At 40.3% G+C, this 20,276-nt stretch overlaps 1 protein-coding gene across 1 annotated transcript in view; it reads left to right on the forward strand.

Annotated features, from left to right (window-relative positions):
- ZFAND3 (zinc finger AN1-type containing 3) overlaps nucleotides 1-14,090 on the forward strand; it is a 136,162-nt gene extending 122,072 nt beyond the window's left edge. The window contains exon 7 of the mRNA XM_083732817.1: nucleotides 11,555-14,090. Coding sequence (XP_083588943.1) covers nucleotides 11,555-11,709 — 155 coding nt within the window. The 3' untranslated portion in view covers nucleotides 11,710-14,090. The remainder of the gene's footprint in view (nucleotides 1-11,554) is intronic.
- The last annotated feature ends 6,186 nt before the right edge of the window (nucleotides 14,091-20,276 follow it).

Genomic DNA, 20,276 nt, shown 5'->3' on the forward strand with positions numbered 1-20,276 from the left:
GTCAAGGGTTCCTTTACCTTTACCTATAAATGAAAAAGGAGATTTCTCAAGGTTTGAAAACATTTCCTGATCAGCAAAAATATATAATCAGAAGCAGACTGTATTTTTCTGTGTATTAGACGAGGTTTTTTGACTCAAAAATTGTGTCAAAAAACTGTGGTCATCCAATACACGGATAGTGGCATGGGGGGGAGAAGCGTCGTGCCAGCCAGTTGGCGGGAGTGCAACTTCCTCCGATGCTGCAACAAGCGGGAAACAAGCTAGGGAGTGTTTTCTGCCTGCCTGGGGAGAGAAGCTCAACATCTTTGGGCCATCTCCCCTCATTTTCTTAAAATTGAGTCTCCAAAAATAGGGATGGTTTTATATATGGAGGTATCTTATAGATGGAAAAATACGGTACATATCTTCTGTGGATTAAAAGTCATTTTAGTATATAATATTCCTGTGGTAAATTCTCTTTGGCCAGAGTATGTCATTGTTCAGAGCCTAGAATGCAGATGATGATTTTCGGATTGGCATGGGGAAAATGCTTTTAGGAGAGAATGTGCTTAGAGCAGGCTGTTACTGAAAAACAAATAAATAATGTAGAGGAAATGGCTAGGTGAATTGAAAAGATTCCCTTCATAATCAGCAGGTCTTTGTAGTACTTCAAAGTTAGTAATTAGAGTTTGAGATTGAAATGTCTGTGTGTGAGCACACACACCTCATAAAATCCACACTGGACTTCTAGCAAAGCCTGAGGCACAGCTTCACTTGTGGCCTCCAGTCAAGATTTTAACATTGCAAACCTGCATGAAGTTTTGTCTGTTTTTTTCAACCATCATGGTTCCTGGATTAGAGCAAAAATAATAAAGTACACATACACACATGCAAACTTATGAAAACTTTATTATTCATGCAAACTTCATGCAAAACTTTGTGTGTGTGTGTGTGTGTGTGTGTGTGTGTGTGTGTGTGTGTTCTAAGGTAAAGGACCCCTGGACAGTTAGGTCCAGTCAAAGACGACTATGGGGTGCAGCGCTCATTTTACTTTCAGGCCAAGGGGCCAGCATTTGTCCACAGACAGCTTTTCAGGTCATGTGGCCAGCATGTCTAAACTGCTTCTGGTACAACGGGACACCGTGACGAGTGCACAGAAATGTCGTTTACCTTCCCGCCATAGCGGTACCTATTTATTTACTTTCACTGGCATGCTTTCAAACTGCTAGGTTGGCAGGAGCTGGGACAGAGCAACGGGAGCTCATCCCGTGATAGGGATTCGAACCGCCAACTTTCCAATCAGCAAGGCCAAGAGGCTCAGTGGTTTAGACCTCAGCTCCACCTGTGTCATATATCCAGCATGTTAGAACTGTTTCTGTGAAATTATATATATTAATATTCTTCGTTTAAAGGAGCTGAAACTATTGTCCAGACTTCAATATAAAGACTCATATGATTTGAGGGCGGTGGCTGTATGTGAACTGTTGTCGGCGTTGTAGCACTTATGTCATGGGAAGGCACTTACAGCTCAACTAGTCTAACCATATGTTAGCAGAAGAGAGCAAACTCTCAGTTGCTGGACAATTCATTGAATGAGGAGTGCAAGCTTCATTTGAATTAGATGACCTGTAGATCTGAAATTTGTTGTGCATGTATCTACTATATCTGCGCACACAAAAACCACAGCCATGTGCGTGTATGTATAGAGTCCAAGGCACATGAATATTCTCTGCTTCGTGAATGAGGGATTACTATACTTCAAATTATTAAATTAGATCCTAACATAAGGGTTTGAATTTGGAACACATAGACCAAAGCTCTCTTTTTACGAGAAAAGATTTGATGATGGTGGAGGAACAAATTGGGCACATTTACTTGCTAATGTATCAGCCACTTTGACACAGGTGATGGCTCAAATAGTTTCCATTGCAGCAGATGTTGGTAACTATTTTTGTCAAGAACATAGCAAAGCTTAATTGCAAATACACTGAAATGTTTAAAACATGAATCTGTAAAGCCTGTTACCACTCCTGAGGTTAAAATACATGGACCTATGTAAATGCCTCTGGAGCTCCTGTAATAGACAAAGTGTCTCAGCCTGGAAACTCGGCATTATTTATTCTTGTTCCTTATTAATGTCTTATCTGCCTTGCATTTTCATTGGGCTGAAGCAAAAAACAGATGATACACATATATTATCAGGCTGCCTAGTACTGCTTACTTGTTTTAATTAAATTTTTGGATACACTTTGGCTTTTTAATTAAATCCTCAGTGTTGGGGAGGCATGTTAGTGTAGATAAATGCTCCATGCAGAGACTTCTAGAGGTATAAATACCACTCCAGGAAAATGTTCTATGTCCACAGATTGTAAGAGATGAGTCCAGAACTGAGGCTCGGTGAGGTAGCTCAGGGTAAGCTCTGGTAGTGTAGTTGTGTAACAAAATTCACAGCGATTTTGAATTGAGATAGGGAGCAAGGGCCTTTCATGAAACTTTTCATCACTGTAAAAAAGAATGACCAATTTTCAGTCATTTTGATGGGGTTGCTAGGAGAGAGGTGCAAAAGTGTTTGAGTCACCCCTGATTGAAGTAGATAAGGATAGGAAACATTTCCCTTACTCTAAATGAGCTTCATTTCCCCTTAGTGACATTGCCATGGAGCCAAATCTGATTGACTGTGTAGTGCAATGATTTCATTGCATCCAGAACGTGACCCCTGATTGGCCAGGGTAACTTGAGGAAGCATAACAGAGAGAACACAGTTGACTTAAATAAGCATCAGTGGCTGTGAATAACTGCAGAGAAATATGGTTATGGTGTCTCTGAACTCTCAAAAGAGAAGCAGGGAACATCCAGTCCAGGCCTACATCTACTCTGAGATCCAGGTATGCTGAGCTGCTTCCAGAATTATTAATATAAGGTCTGCCTTGTAAGTAGAGGCTGAGTGTCATGTCACAATTAGTGGTGTCATTGTTTTTGTGGAAAGTTGCAGTATACTCCGCCCCCCTTATCCATATGTAGTATAGCCAGAAGAGGGCATGTTTTTGAACTCTTTGATATATCCTAGTTCAGGTATTGTTTTGGTTATCAGTTGTATATCTTTATTCCTCCTGTCTCATATATGTTGTTTTATATTGCTGCATTTATTTATTTATTTATTTATTTATTTATTCGTTTATTTATTTCATAACATGTATACACCGCTTGATTGTAAAAAAAAAAAACACCTCAAAGTGGTTTGCAAAGAAATATAACAATAAAATCAAGAGAAATCGGACCCAGAAATTGCTCTATGATGAAGGGTCTAAAAATATTTCAGACAAATGAAATACGACTCAGCTTACTAAACCATAGTAAGAAAGGCACCATAGGCAAATTAGTTTCTTTATTGAATTTATCAAGTATGTACTGAGATTGAGGTGATGTTCTGGGTTTTGTCACACAATTAGAGCAGCGCCTCATAGTTCTAATGAGATTAAGCATCTCAAGCTTTGGTGGCCAGTTCTGTTTTGGAATACCAAGCTTTTTGGTGGGGATCATTTCTAATTGTTCAATTCCTGGTAGCAGATTTCTTTTTTCTAAGTTAAACATTCATTCTTCATTCACACTATTCACAGTTGATTCATATTTTATCGAGGGCATTGAAAACAGATAAACTTTGAGAAAACTAAAGGCACTTTATAAAGAAAAGATATAGAACTTATACTTAGAAGTTTGACTGGCTGCATTAAAGGCCTCTTATAAAGAGGAAGAACATAAGGAGTAGATTGCACTACTTGACAAAATGAAGAAAGTGCATGAGCACATACATCATAAAATGCTTAGCAAAAGCTAACAACTAGGGCCTAATGGAGGAGTACATGCTTTGCAATGGAAAAAGATCCCAGGTTCAATTCCTAGAATTACCAGGTTTGGCTCAGAAAGGCTCCTGTCTGAGAAATAATTTATTAAGGTTTATTATTTCATATTCTGCTTAGTATGCAAAATCTCTAAGTGGTTTACATAGAACGCAGTAAGATTTTAAAAAATCTCTATCACAACCAAAAATACAAATCAGCCAATAAAAATATCAATAGAAACATTCAGTAAATTATCAGTAAGACATTAAAACAAAGCAGTGTGTTGAGTCTTATGACCTACCACCTGTCAGTGTAGTCAGCATTGAATTAATGGCCTGATTGAAGCTATGGCAGCTTCCTTTTTCTCTAACCAGAGTTTCTGCTACATTCCATCTTTAATATGGTTAGTATTTTCACATCTACAACTTTTCACGAGGGCACAAAAGGAGGTCTAGAAAAATATTTAACATGGTCTATATCAGGGATGCGGAACCTGTGGTCCTCCAGATGTTTTTGAACTAAAACTAGCATCATCCTTGGCTATTGGCCATGCGGCTCAGGCTAAGGGGAATGATGATGGACTCCAATAACATCTGGATGACTGCAGGTCACCTGCCCCTACTCTATATTCTGATCCAAAGGTCAGCATTTCATGTCATGTTGAAAGGCTTTAATAAGTTACGTGCTTATATTTTGTATTTCTCTCTCACACACACATACTTCTTATGTGAAAGGAACCTCCAGTTTTCCATGGTGGCCTTGCACCATTGGAGGCTCTTATTATTTTAGAATGATGCTTTGCAAAATGGCTGCCTTTATAAGAAAATGCATCTCTGAGTTATTTGTGGGGCACAGGAATTCGTTCATCCGCCCCTCAAAATATAGTCCGCCCCCCCACAGGGTCTGAGGGACAGTGGACCGGCCCCCTGCTGAAAATGCTTGCTGACCCCTGATCTAAAGCATGAGCAGGTAGACGGGGAAAATATTCCAGGCAACTCTTTCAGTATAATTTTCCTGTTGTGTCTGCAGTTCATTTATGATTTCCTTGGTAGCTCCTCATAGGTATGCAGTTGAAAAGAAAATGCTTTTTTGTTTTTGATTTTTTTTAAAACACACACACATACCACACACAAACACACTTCTGTGGGTTTTGTTTTTTCAAAAAACAAAGCTTGTAGAATAAACACATTCACCAAAAAACTTGAATACTTGTTGTGCAACCCGTGGAGCAACACTATATGAATATCACAGGGAGGAAGTGAAATGCCTTGGGACCTGCTGATTCAATCTAAGGCAGATTGTTTTTAATATGAGAAACTATAACTCCAGCACAAATGAGTTAACACTTCCCTCTGGCATTTCATTCCAACAGGCGAATGCCACTATGTTGGCAAAATCTCATACTTTATTATTTGCCTCGAAATTCATTAAAAAATACATTTGAATAAAAGTGTATATGAAATTATACACATGGGTGATTTACATGTTGGAAAACATGACCTTTTGAATTTCAAGACTACAATTAATATTTTGAGTAAGCTATGCAAACTAGACTTGCATCATTATCGTCAGATCCTTCTTGAAAAATTCATGTTTCACTTCAGTTCCAAAGTAACATTTCCTACAGAGAATTTCTCTTTTAGGAGCATTCTGGCATTCTTAACAGAAAGCTTGATGGTAGAACCAGCCCACTCAGTTCCAATTAAGGCATTTCAGATGAAGCTGTATTGTCATTCGTCCGGCTTGTCTCAATTCTCCTACATTATTGGCTGTAGGAGGAAGATGGGCATTGGTTTGTTTGTTACATTACTAAAAGTGGGTTGAAAGTATTGATTTGAAATGCTGGCTTTGGAGTGAGGGTAGAATTGGACAGAGCACACAGTGTTCTAAGGACACAGAAGAAAGCAGTAATTACGGTTTGTGCAAGGACCGAGCTGTCTAAAAGCAGCAAAATAAATTTATCTCAACTTTAGATTCTGAACTGTTGTGGGAGCTCTGTTAAACTGGACTGTAACATAGCTTCTCATAGAACATGTATGTGGATCTGGGTTGGCATCACTTGTCATGTTTAGTGCTCAAATAACCCAATGTTCTACAGTGGAAGCTTTGCTGAGAGTTGTTTCTAATGAGAATTCAGTGGTTGGTCCTACTGTTAGGTGATGATGGTGGTGATGATTTATACCCCACCCATCTGGCTGGGTTTCCCCAGCCACTCGGGGTGGCTTCCAACAAAAGATTAAAAATACATTAAAACATCAGTCATTAAAAACTTCCCTAAACAGGGCTGCCTTCAGATGTCTTCTAAAAGTCAGATAGTTGTTGATTTCCTTGACATCTGATGGGAGGGTGTTCCACAGGGTAGGCACCATTACTGAGAAGGCCCTCTGCTGGTTCCCTGTAACTTGGCTTCTCGCAGTGAGGGAACCGCCAGAAGGCCCTCTGCGGTGGACCTCAGTGTCTGGGTTGAACTATGGGGGTGGAGTTGCTTAAACTGGTTAATTGTTGAAGAAACTTCCAAGACTGATTGAATAGATTTGTGTAAATACAGTTTGCTGTGGGTTTTTTAATTGCTTCCTTATCATTTAATTACTTATCATTTAATGCCTTCCTTATCACCGTGGAAGGTGGCACACTCTCCTTCACTAGGGAGTTTTAAGCAGAGGTTGGATGGCCATCTATCAGGGATTATTTAGCTGTGATTCCTGCATTGCAAGGGGTTAGACTAGATGAGCCTTGTGGGTCCCTCCTAACTCTAGAATTCTATGATTGCATTCATTGATTCTCAAACTGTTGAGTCACAAAACTGACACACACAATTTCTAACACTAAAATGCTTTTTAAATAAATTAGCTTGGAACTTTGAATTTGGAACAGCCACATTTCATCATAATCACATTTTTTTGTAGATAATGTGGTCTTGGAAACTGATAAGTCAGTACCTCTTGTTACAAGACCCCTTGACCTGAGACTTCTTCTGTGATCCCATGAATGGTGCTTCCTGAGTCAGTTTTGTAAAGCAAAGTCAAGCTTCTTGATCTTCCTTTATGAGGCTGCTGTGCTGTGGAAGAAAGAAAGCATGCCAGCCATTCCCAGCTCAGATTTAATTACTTGAATCATAACAATGAGAAATATTCTCCGCCTGCAGTTGCTTTGCTCTGCCACAGGCATGGTGGAAAAAAGGTTAAGCCCCTTAATACATTTGTGTGTCTGTGACAATTGCACCTTGGGCAATGGGTCAGTAGACACAATATCAGTCAGGATTTTGTTTTGCTGTTGAGCTATAAACAGCTAATACTTCCTAGAAAGCTATTGTCTGTAACTTTTACAAGTGCCATGAGCTTACAAATGAGCTTTTGGTCTTTGCCAAACAGATTTCCATGTCTCTAAATGTCGTGTGTGTAAACAGCCAGATTTGTGCCTGCTAGTAATTCAGCCATGTGATAAGAGCTCAAGTATACCTGAAGGAGCGTCTCCACCCCCATCGTTCAGCCCAAACTCTGAGATCCAGTACCAAGGGCCTTCTGGTGGTTCCTTCACTGCTAGAAGTGAAACTACAGGGAACCAGGCAGAGGGCCTTCTCAGTAGTAGCACCCACTCTCTGGAACACCCTCCCATCAGATGTCAAGGAAATAAGTCACTGTGCAACCTTTAGAAGACATCTGAAGGCAGGCCCGTATAGGGAAGCTTTTTAATGTGTAATGTTTTATATATATGTTGGAAGCAGCTCAGAGTGGTTGGGGCAACCCAGTCAAATGGGTGGGGTACAAATAATAAAATTATTATTATAAGTGGCAAGACAGTTGTGAGCAACTCCTCACATGGTTCAAAATTAATCATACCAAAGTAACCTCTCATTTGGGAGGCACTTAAATTGGCTTGTTTTAAATTCTGGCTCAGTTGTTTGAAGGTGCTTACGATAACCAGCTTCCATGGCTGCCAGGAGAGGTCTGAATAGCTAGGTTGAAGGGAAGGAGTTTTTTAAAAAAGAAGAAGAAATATCTCAGTTAAACACTCATGACCAGTTCTACAAAAGTCGTTGGTGCAAAGTGTTACATTTTTCTACTGCGGAGTGGACAGTTGTTCTACTCAGATTGTACTGCCGGAAACAGTCACTTTCTGTGAACTCTATATCCTCATGTGTCATTGGAATAAGCTATGAGGAATAAATGGATTAAAACTTTTATGAATCCATACTCTACCCACAGAGATTCTTCATATGATTTTCTGCTATACACTGTTTTTGCCTCTTCCCAATAGGCCAGTGTTTCAACTGGCTCTGATTGGATTATTCAGTCCCTCCTAATAATGCCTTGCCCCCAGCAGCGGCTGCCCATTGTCTCTCTGCATGAGTTACCAATCTTGTCTGGTCCTTTTCAAAAGAGGAGACATGTGCACAAACACAAGGGATTGTTTCTGTGAAGGCAGATAATTCTTATTCTAAACATAAACCTTGTGAATGATGGCAGGAGAGTGCACTTTCATTTCTAATCCAGAAAATAAATTATCAGAAATTCGGAGAAACACTGACATACCATTGCATGAATGGTCGTTAATCAGAATGGCTGTCATTTGCCTTAATGTTTGCGCATATCTCTGTTTAAATGACGGATGCTTACAAATTTCTCCCCACCTGAATATCTTGATGTTGACACTTCAAATTGCCTAGTCTTATTTGTGGAGCAGGATCAAAGCCTGAGGATGCCGATATTCTTTCCTTCTCCTGTCTGGACGATGTAGATATCACTACACATGCAGCTTGCCAACGCTTTAATTTCATTTTGTTCATTCTGAACATTTCCCCTTTTTCTTCCTTTCGGATATACACAAGTGCTTGTACAAGTTGATAAAACATGGTGCAAAAGGGAATCTGGATGAGCGTGTCTGAAACATGCTGTACTGTTTCACTGATCACTTGTGTGCATCAGTTATGTAAGGGAGAAAAAGTGGAAGAACAAATGGAAAGGAAAAAAGCTGCTGCAAACTGCTGATTGCAGAATATTCCTCCATGCTTAAATAGGAAGGAGCAGAATTCCAGAATGAGCAAACCCAAAGAATACATATATCTTCTGTTTCCATCTATTGGGGCTTGTGAGTGCCATTGCTTATGTAGCCAAGCAACTCCACTCACACAGGAGGGTGATATGAGGTATGGGGGAAAAGGCTGAGGTAGGGGAGGGGAATCCTAAGGGGGAATTGCAAAAACAGCCCAAAGTTAACTGGGTACTCAGTGGCCACCAACTGTCCGCTGTTAGTGGAGGGATGGAAAATAGTGGGTGAGAAGGAATGGAATCTTGAACATAGACTCCACACTGCAGCATTTTACTGCAGCTCCCACATCCAATAATGCCAATGTTCTTGGATTTGCGCCTCTGTTCTAGGATTTTGAAGGTATGCAAAGACTTCTGTGTTCCAAGAATGCTGCACTGAAGCATACATTCCTGAACAATACACCACAGTGGCACAAAACTATTGCAGTGCCTTCAGTTTTGAAAGTTTCTAGGTATTTTTAGGTGAAGCATTAGCCTTTGTCGATTAGAATTTCAAATCAGTAGGAAGTGTAAAATTTCATGAGAGAGGTGAAGGTGACAAGAACTTGAGTGGAATTCTGTACAGGAATAACTGTGTCATTATTAAGGTTAGTTTTGAAGTGGCTCCAAATGAGTTATCTGTAAAGAAACAAATGTTTTATTTAAATTTGAATCGTGACATGAGCTGCAGATTATGGGTGATTTGAACTCTTGTGCCCTTTCACTCAGAAATAAAGTTGACAACCAGCAACGTTTGCATGAAGCCAGGGCTAAATTTAAAATGTCAAGTGTCCTGATTTTAGATGAGATTATTGGCTCTGCTCCCAAGCCCATAAAATCCAGGAATATTTCCTTTAAATGTTGCCACTGCGGTCACTGAATACTTATGGGAGTCTGTGTTCCAAATTAATTGTGTGTGTAGTAAAAACCCTTGTATTAATTTTTGGAGATTTAAAGATTCCTGCCCTAAGCATGTGTTTGGGGAGGGTTTTTCACTTTAGGCAGTGAACCAGGAATTACTCTAGCACTTCTCACAAACAGTTTTATTGTAATTATATTCTAATTACGGATAGTTACATTATTTTTAAAATGTGCAGCTTACCCTTCCTTCAGTGTTGCTATTCTCATGCTGCAACATTCCTATGTGAAGATTTTTATATGGAGAAACACTCAGTGTGACATGGCGAAGCCCATATTCAAATTCATTATCACAGTGACAACTGGCCACCAGCAGGCTTGTGAACAGCAGCTAGGGGGCACTATTTGGATCAGGAAAAACTCCCCTATTCGCACTGTGGTCTCCCAATTTACCCAAATGGCTGCCTTTGTGGGGAGGGAGAAGATATCAGTAGAACTGACCATGAACTCCCACATTTTGTCTAGCTTGGTTTACTAGCCTGGCTATGGTCACCTTGCTCTAGTAATCTTCAAGTCAAGACTACAACAATGCATTAAATGTGGGACAGTCTTTGAAGACTTCTCAGAAACACAGTTTGCTACGTTACTGATTAAGGCCCAACAACTACATTGGTACCCAAAGGGCTGTGTTCTCTCACATAAATCTCACATAGTCCAATCATCTAGTTTTCTATGTGGGTGTTGTTTTGCTTTTTAAGAGCACCTACCTGCAATCTGAAGTGGGTACAGTTCAGCTCAAGCACAGATTTATCTCCTTAGTAAAAAAAACCTAGATCTAGTGTGGAAGGCAGAATGGAGCTTCCTTATGATGTGATCAGTCATAATTTATGTCTGTGAACAGTGGACTTGAATGCAAAAGGCACAAGAAAATGTTGTATGTAAACAATATTCATTCTCGTTTCGGTTGTATAATTTTACGGATGGTTCTAAGGCATATATGGCAGTTTGAATATCACTTCAGAGAAGTCCTGCTCTCGGAGGCTCATTTCCCAATTAGAAAAATGAACAGTTTTATATCCTAATTTCTCACTTCTGATAACAGAGACCCCCGTCACTCTTTGTAAAGGTTTAATGGCAGGCTGTGTCAGAGTATGAATAGCATTCCTTCCCATCCTGTCCCTGCACAAATCACTGTTCTTCAGAGGTTCTCTGTCAGGAGTGAGTCAGGGCCAAACTAGACGAGATGCCATTAGCCATTTCATGGATGACGTAAATTGAAGGTGCAGAGGCCCCAATCTGGGCCGATACCCTGAAAGGGAGGGGGCTTTAACCCTTTCCCCATGCTGCAGTCCTAGTCTAGGGCAGCGATCCCACACCTGCTGTTTTGCTTTAGGACACAAAGTTCCCATTAGAGCAAACGGGTAGGTTCTTTCCCAGTACAAATAATGGGCACAGTGAGGCAAAGCAGGATAAAGCCTCTCTATGTTCTGCGCCAGGATCCCAGTCTAGATCAGCCTTCCCCCATGCCTGTAATTTATAAAATTGCTAATTGTTCAAATGCAGTCATGTCAGTTTAGCCCTTAGCAATATTTTTTGCACTTGATGCAGCACAGTGGCCAGCCCCAACAGAAGCTGACTGGAAAGCTAAAGCAATGAATTGTGTGGAGATGCAACAGACAGCTATCTCTAGGTATGAGCTCACAGGAGTATTTGACTGTTAATTAATTTATTTGAACTGGTATACAGTTTGTGAACTGCAACCCTAGATGGTGCGCTCTTGTTGCTCTATAGAATTCTGCGTTTTAATGCTGTGTTCTCGTCTTTCCCCTTCCCCCACTTCTGTCCTTGCAGGTTACGTGTTCTGTATGTTGCATCGCCTGCCTGAACAGCACGATTGCACATTTGACCACATGGGACGTGGGCGTGAAGAAGCCATTATGAAAATGGTGAAACTGGACCGGAAAGTGGGGCGGTCATGCCAGCGCATTGGCGAGGGCTGCTCCTGAGTTGCAAGACTCTCTACAACCAAATGCCGTTCTCTTAGTTCACTAATGTTAGCCTTATTTAGGACAAAGTCAGCCAGACACCTTGTACTGGGCAAGTTTCAGACTACAGCCAATCAATTTCCTTTCTTTAGCCAACCATCCTGGTACTGTAGTTTAGGGGTTAATGGTGATTGACATTGATTTCTGGCTGGTTGTTAAGGTGCCTACTAGCCACCATATTAAAAACGAAAAACAAAAACAAAAACCATGAAGAAATATTTTTGAGCATGGCTAGTGGATTTTCTAAAGGCTTCTATTATTGCAGGAGTCAAGCTCTTAAAAAAAAGAAAAAAAAGCCTTATGCTGGTAAGCTTCCAGCAGCTGAGTAGAAACTGATGTAAAAGACTGCAATGTGCACACCTGTCTGGAAGAAAGTACCCTTAATAGCCTGGTTTTCTTATCCTCACTTCTAGCTAACCTTGAAGGGGTGAAACTCTGCTTAGAGCTGGCAGTGTAGCTGCTGAACCTAGAAGACCTAACTGGTTGCTTCACGTGTGTCTTCTGAGGTTAGGTAGCGTCACCAGCATCAGGGAATCTCTCTGGGTGGGAACATCTTCCGGGAAGTCAAAAAGAAGGGGACAGATTCTTACGACAACTTTTTTTTATCAAACACATTACAGGGAAACTGTTTCTTCACTTAGGTGGAGGATGGTGATGATATTGCTTTAAAGTTAGCGCCATTCCTGGAACAAGCAGTAAGCGGTGTGCATTTTTCTACGCAGCATCGACAACATTTCTGAAGCAGTGTGTTTGGATTCCACATGCCAACCATTGTGACTGTTTTCCCATCGGCCAAAACCCGATTGGCTCTTGTTTGCCTTTTGCTAAGTGCAGGTATCTGTTAATTGATCAAATAAGGCTAATTTCACAGCACAGTAGCCATGGCCGGATCCTACAGACTGACTTTCTGTAGTTAGACTTATATTGAGGGGGTAAAGGATATTTTGTAGCAAACAGAATTCAGTAACAATATTGGGGGAACAACCAGGAAAATCACCCCGTATTGAATTGAGTTTGTATGCCTCACTTCCAGTGGTGTTAAGGAGATAATCAAACGGGCTGTTCCAGCCTTGTGACTATGCAGCTCTCAGTGAAGGCCTATGCCCATCACCTGTGGCAAAGCAAATGATGATGAAATGCATTGCTTAGAATTGGGACTCTCCAGATTTGTTCTTTAATGCTCCAGTTCTGTATTGTGGTCTGTCTTATCTCATTGAGCCAAACTGCACCATCCTTAGCGTGCAGTGGTGAGAAAATGGCAGTGTCTGTTTGCCTCCAGCTACTGGCAAAGATTATTTAATGGTGGTGGCCCTATGTGGAGTCTTTGCTCCCCAAACCGGTTTTAAAAGCTCCACTAGCAATTTGGAATTAGGTATATAGTTGGGAATGGGAGGGAGGGCTGCTGGAGGAAGGGGGAGGTTGTGTTGTCTTATGCTTTCACAAAAAGGTTAAATTTAAGGCACCCGAAGAGTGAATTACCCTGATGTCACTCTTATAAAAAAGCTTTGTGGGGTATAGTAGTTTAGATGAGGCACCGACTATTCCATTTGTGTTGAAGGTAAATTGCTGGTTTACAGGCTGAATTGTATTTACTCTGGTCCCCACTCAGGCCAGTGATGGAGACTGGGCCTGCATTGCAACAGTGCAAATTGTAATGAAGTAAATGTGAGATATTCCAACATTCTAAAGTTCAATATGGAGAAGCCATTCTGTGTTGTACTCAAGGCTTTGAAATCGGCAATGGAATTTCCAGCTGCATTCTCTGTTTCCTAAGGAAGTATTCCCTTTCCATCGGCGTGAGGGGGAAATCGAGACAATTTTCTTTGCATTTGCCATGAAGAGTTTAAAAAAAAAACCATGGACTTCAGCTGCTGCCGCGCTATGCACTTTCTTCCCTTCTAAAATCCTAGCATAGCATTTGATGGACATTCTGATTGATACACAAGACTTTTGCAGATTAATAACGAAGATGCTATTTTTCCCTTGTTAACCCTTTCTTTAGCCCTGTTACAAGTGCACAGTTGGTTTCAAGGTGGCTCTCAAGCAAACACTACTCAAAGTTCATGTGGATTATGGACAATGTTCACTTTAAAAAAAAAGTGTGGGGGTTGTTCCTTTGCAGTATCTGTTCTGTGAAGTTTGTTAAACGTAAAGAAAGCTTCAGTTCTTGTATCTTTAAAGAAAATCTTATTTAACCCTTTTTTGTGTTCTAGATTTACTTACACATGTAGCCTAGAGCTCAGTTTTAGTTTAACATTGTGAAAATATTAAAAGGATTGTAATTCTTTTTCCTCCTGCTTAAAAGAAACAAAACCATTAAACAGATCAGATTAAACTTTGAATTCCTCTCTGAGTTTTGCAATAGGTATTGCTGCTTATCAGTGCAATCCCCATTTATGGCTTGATAATTTTTTCGAAGTGATTGCATGGGGTGTAGAGGTGGGGAAGAGGTGACAGGGGTCTCATTGCTATTCCACACGCTTCAAGACCAATCATTTTCATCTGCTGTATTGGGGCATCCACTTCAGATTGACAAACATGGAACACAAAATTAGATATTTAACTCTTTTCTATAAGAATATTATTCTTCCCATAATAATAAATGATGCTGCAGCAGGTAACCAGTTTTCACTTGGGCATTTTGCACTCTGTAAAAAGTAATCTTAAGAGTGTCAAGCACTCCTAAAATTAGTTAGTTCCAGGAGCCAAAAACATGCTGAGTTATCTACACACTGCCATCACTGCTTTGGCATAAAAAGCCATTGGGTCTTCTGTAGCAGATGTTCTTCTATTCATTTTAACAGTTTCTTCACCTGCAATTTCAGCCCATGCCCGGAATCCAGCTTTTGTGGTTATTAAATGAGTGTGTGACTGAATTGCACAATCTTCCACAAAAATAAGTCCTTGACTATCAAGAGATCTAAAAATGTGCAGTTATTTGAATGAAAGTGCAATTTGTTGGACAGGAGTGCAGACTCTGGTACTACCCAACTTAATTCCTTTGATTTCTTATTTAAATTTTGAAGTGTTCCCTTTAAAAGGAGGCACACACATCTTTACTCTTACACAGAGGTGTGTATCTGTAGCTTTTACCATTTAGAAACAGTACAGTCAGGTTTTTCAGGGATTTGTTAGTTGAATTCCACAGAGGAAATCAAAATTTTCAGAAGAATCCTGCGTATTCCACTAATTTCATTCTTTCTTTCCTTCTCCATATCTGTTCATTGTTTTGAAAACTTTGGTTTTAGTTCTTTGATATGTGTACCAAAACACTACATATCAAAACATGTAACTTCTGAGGTTAGGCAGTTAACTTAAACCTGGCTATTTCTGCCAGTGTGCTGTGTTCCGCTAAAGCAGATTTAAATGGATGTTCATCAGGCTTGAGAGCCCTTTGCTCCATGTGCTGAAATACACCAATTTGAAATTCCCTCAACATATTTTTAAGTCATTTTTTCTAGACTTTGCTGGTCTCAATAAGAAATATGCCTTTTTAAAAAATTGGTTTGATTTCTGTTACAGGAAACACACACATTCAAGGTATGCACTTGTCATGCAAAGTGGAAAGGGAGCTAATCCTAGATATAGCATTTATTTATTTAAAAACAGCTTCAGTTTCGTAAGATGTTAAGCTTGTTAGCAACTATGTGGTAACCATAGCCTTTTGGAAACCCTTATATATCTTTGTAGTGCCTCACCAGTGTCTGCCTACCTTCATGAAGGTTTCCCTGCTCATATTTTCATCAAATAATTTGTACAGCTATACAAATGAACTACAATTGCACATGTTTGAGTTATTTCTGTCTTTTGTGGTTAGGATTCTCCCTTCTGAAATGGCTGAAGAAGGTTGCATTTTGCAAACAATTTTGCTTTCTATACAACTGAAATTTAGGATGGATAAGGACAAATTACTTCCCAGGGTGCATTGACTTTTGGAGGTGTCACGTATTGACAATCAAGCTGAACCTAAGTTGATATCAATTCAGCTACAGGAATCTTAATGATTTTTGAGTTTTCATTGTTGGTCCAAGAAGCATTGGCTGCAGAGTTCATGGACTGAACCCCTATAGATTAATCAATGTGCCATAGCTTGCAAAGATTTATTTCACATTTGATGCAAAACTGTCCAGATCTACCATTAACTACCATATATGGTGGTACCTCGGGTTAAGAACTTAATTTGTTCTAGAGGTCTGTTCTAAACCTGAAACTGTTCTTAACCTGAGGTACCACTTTAGCTAATGGGGCCTCCCACCGTGGCGGCAGCAAAGTTCTTAACCCCAGGTACTATTTCTGGGTTAGTGGAGTCTGAAGCATCTGTAACCTGAGGTACCACTGTATATAATCTAAGAAGAAGTTCTGGTTTATTAACTTTGTCTCGCCAGTACTAGGTTAACTACTCTAAGAGATAATTTTGTAGAGCATTGCACCTATCCTGACAGAGCATTTTTATAATTGTTGGAAAATAATGAGTAAGGAAGCTATTCTGTTTCAGGGTTTTCCATGTAAACCCCCTGCTTGACTGTCATTTTACCTGTGTCAAAGCCTGATTTGTAAACTTAATGCAGGGCAGTGTGTAGAGCACCTGCCCATAAGATAATTTCCCAAGGCACTTGTTTCATTAAATGCATTTGTAATGTGTGCTGGCCCACATGCACATCATTAGCATGGCAACAGGGCATCTTTTCAGGTTGCGTGTCACTGGCATGCTAAAATTATACACCAGGGGCAGTGAAACTGGACCCTCCAGGTGTTGCTGGACTCCATCTGCCCCAACCATTATTGCCAATAGTCAGGGATGATGTGAGATGTAGTCTAGCAACATGTGAAGACCCACAGTTTCTCCATTCTGTTTTACACGCATGGCCTGATGCATGTTGTAAGTGCTGTACCCACAACTCATTTCCACCTTAAGCCCTGTTTGTGGCTTAAGCTCCCTATAGGCACCTGGTTGGTCACTGTATGAACAGAAGCTGGACTAGATAGGCCTTGGCCTTATCCAGCAGAACACTTCTTATGTTCTTTAGCTGGGCCTTAATCTTCTGTATGTCCACATCTTGAAAGAACTGTAGCCTAAGTACTCCCATTGCTAAACTTGTACCTCCTGCCCTGTGAAACTGCTGTACTTTACTTTGTTGTCCAACTAGAAGACATAACATCCGTCACTAAGAAACCAGGACAAAAGACGTGGATGCGCAATTTACATCACTGAACCTACCCTGAATCATGAAAATCAATGTTTTATGACTGTCTACAAGACCAAGTGCAGCAATGGTGTACAGTCTTGAGCTAAGAACTGTAATAGGAGACTGCAGTCTTCAGTGTTCAACTTTGGGGGGGGGGGGAATTGCCTAAGTCTAAAGTGTCATTTAAATACAAATGAAATCAGAACAAAATGCTTGGACCGAAACAGATGTTGTGTTTTGTATTGAATGGGAATTAATTTTTGCTGAATAGTTTCCCGGTTTTGATACTACTATTTCCTACTCCATAATGTTATTGCTATATATTGCAAGGAAGGCATCACTTTGACAGATCATACACCTAATTCAAAGCAATGTAATCCTCGAAGAAAGTCGTGTGCTTTGTGGTGGGAGTTTTCTCTATGCATTCAGTAGAACAAAATAATTTTTCAGATGCACTCATTCCTTGATGTAAACTGAATTGGATGTCAAGATTGCATACTTACAGCAGGGCTTTACGCATGCAGAAAATAAATCACATTGCAGACTTGTGCGGAAGGTGTGCACATCAGACCCCCATAACGCGAAGGAGGAAGCCAAATGCCGCAAACAACGTGCTGCAGTCCTTTGGGTTTTTAGAAGTTCAGCAACCCTCTTCTCACTTTCAGCAGAATTTAGTGTCCAGTCTTTTTAGCATCTGTAAAATAGATGTGCTTCCTCTACGCATCTGCCTACACTAGTGAAATTTCCAAGTCTCCTTTGCTTAGCCTGAACCTACGTATGTTTATTCAAGTGTCCCACTGTATTCAGTGGGATATACTTCGAAGTAGTGGTCAGTTCCAAAGTGCAGGAGCTTGCAATGGCTTTCCCCAAGAAAAATCCAAAAATGTAGGCAGATGCAATGATCCATATGGCTTGTATTACACACACAGAGAGATAACTTTATACACACACACATAGTTTGTGTATATGCACACATACATGGCATAAAAGCCAATTTATTAGGATCAGTGTGGTTGTAACCCTATGAATAGTTTCCACCATTGAACTGGGTGGTGCTTGCTTCTGACAGGTTCAGCTTGTAGAACACACTGATCTTGAACAAAAGACCTTCAGCCGGCTGAAATGCAACCTTTGTGATTTAACTGAATTAGAAACCAAGGCTTGAAGTGTTGCTGTTTAAACTGCTAGCAGGAAGTACCAACTCCCTAAAATAAACAGTCTTCGATGTATTGTTTTCTTCATTGTTTACTGCCAGTGATTACCTGCCACAAGCAAACTTGAAAGCCTTGTTAGCACTTTATTTGCTTGCCAGAGCAAGGACTCCTGAATTAGCCTGGTTCTCTGGCTGATGATGCCATTGATCCTTCTGGGGGGCAAGAAGCCCTGGAGCTGTGCTCTCCTGTTTTCTCCCTCCACTACACCACTGCTAGTGATTTTAGCTTGTATCCAACTAAGGCCCTATCCGCACTATGCATTTAAAGCACCATCATACCACTTTAAAAAGCCAAGACTTCCCTGAAAGAATCCTGATCAAAATTAAAGGGTGCTGAGGGTTGTTAGGAAACTTCTAGTCCCCTATTATCGAGAGTTTCCTGGGATAAGGGATTGACTTCATGCCGCTCTGGGCTTTGTAGCTCTGAGGGGTATAGGAGTCTCCTAACAACTCTGAGCACTTTTAACAAACCACAGTGACCAAAATTCTTTGGGAAAAGCTATGACTGTTAAAAGTGGTATGATACTGTTTCAACGGTGTAGTGTAGATGGTGCTTAAGTTATATTCAGAGTAGACCTGTTGAAATTAATAGAGTGAATTTAGTCATGGCCATTATTTTAAACAGGTCTACATAGAACTAACCTGGGGCAAAGCACTACATTTCAGTATTGCATCTTTAATCTTTGCTGCCCTGCACTGAATTATGTCAGTTTAATCTGTGTAGAACACAACAAGAAGTTTCTCATATTTGTAAACCACTTTGAAATTTTATTACAATTAAATAGTATGTGGAATAAATGAATAATCATACCTGATTTTCTGCATTTCTCTCCTGCTCTGTGTTGTCCCCCCCAGTTAAGTTAGAGGCAAACCAAGCCCAGAGACACTAGGTTGTGTGTGTGCGATGCATATTTGACATACAGATAGCTACAAGTTCTTCATCGCTGTCTTAACGTTTATAGTTTTTGTTAGAAGTTGTGTTTGTTAAATATGTGTGTGCGGCGGGGGGCTATTCTTGGTTTTGTCTACTGTACTCTGTGCATCAGTTTGAACAAAATGTGAAAACAATGTTTTAAAAGTGTGTAAATAAAAAAACATCATTTTCAATGCTGTTTTTACATAGTAGCATGGTAGATGCTGAAACTGTATGCATATAATTTATAAAACAGGAGTGTGATCATACCACACCTGCGGATTTGTCCTGTGTTTTTAAACATGCAGGTTGTGAGAAAATCCACAGTGGAGACATTTAGATGCAATACTAATTAGGTAAGTTTCAGTTAATTGGAACACTGCCCTTTGTAACCATGTTCAAACAGACCTGAAAGCTCATTTGTGTGTTCTGTTTTACTTTGGATTTCTCTCTCCCCCCCCCCCTTTTAAATATATTTTTTATTTTTTGCTCCTGGCTTTCTATTGACATTGCTTCAGGGCCTGTAAAATTAAACTGTTTCAAAGGGGATTTTCCCCCCCTGTGCCTTTGTTAGGCAAAGAGATGTTTGTTTTCTTGTAAATCAAAGGCCTGGGGAAGCAGAACTACCATGCTGTTTGGGAGTAAAACAAACACAAATTGCATTATGTTTGCACATTTGCGCACACACAACACCCCAGAAGCATCTCACTGAAGCTCTGAGTGGAAGCCAGCCTACCCTGGAATCACATTGCTCCCATCTGTCTCTTTCTTGTTCTCTATCCATGGCTTCTCTATCCTCTGGTGGCTGCCGTGCGCAAGAAGGTTATTTCATTGCCATTCACCCCCAAAATGGTTCTTCTCTTTCCATTTTGTATGTGTTTGGGTTGCGCTTGTGCCTATAATGCGAAATCTGCCTTTCAGCAGTTGGACAGATGCTACCAGTGGGAAACATTTTCAGTTACCTACAGTATGAACAATCAAGCGAAAGTAGCTCAGCCATGCCTGGTCTGCACAAAGGAGCAGATAGCGGTAAACTTATTGGACAGCATCACTTCAGAAGATGGGCAGCAGTGAGAGGAGCTACCCTAGAACCTTTCTCTGATGTCTCATTTTCTTTTTAAATCAAGGTGCTTTTTTTAAGTGAGCGTTCAGTCATGGGCAGTCTGGAACAACTAAGTGCTAATCATACCACTTACCATATTTTTCGTTCTATAAG

This window comes from Podarcis gaigeae, assembly GCF_964106915.1.
Source record: "Podarcis gaigeae genome assembly, chromosome: 3".
Lineage (NCBI taxonomy): Eukaryota > Metazoa > Chordata > Lepidosauria > Squamata > Lacertidae > Podarcis > Podarcis gaigeae.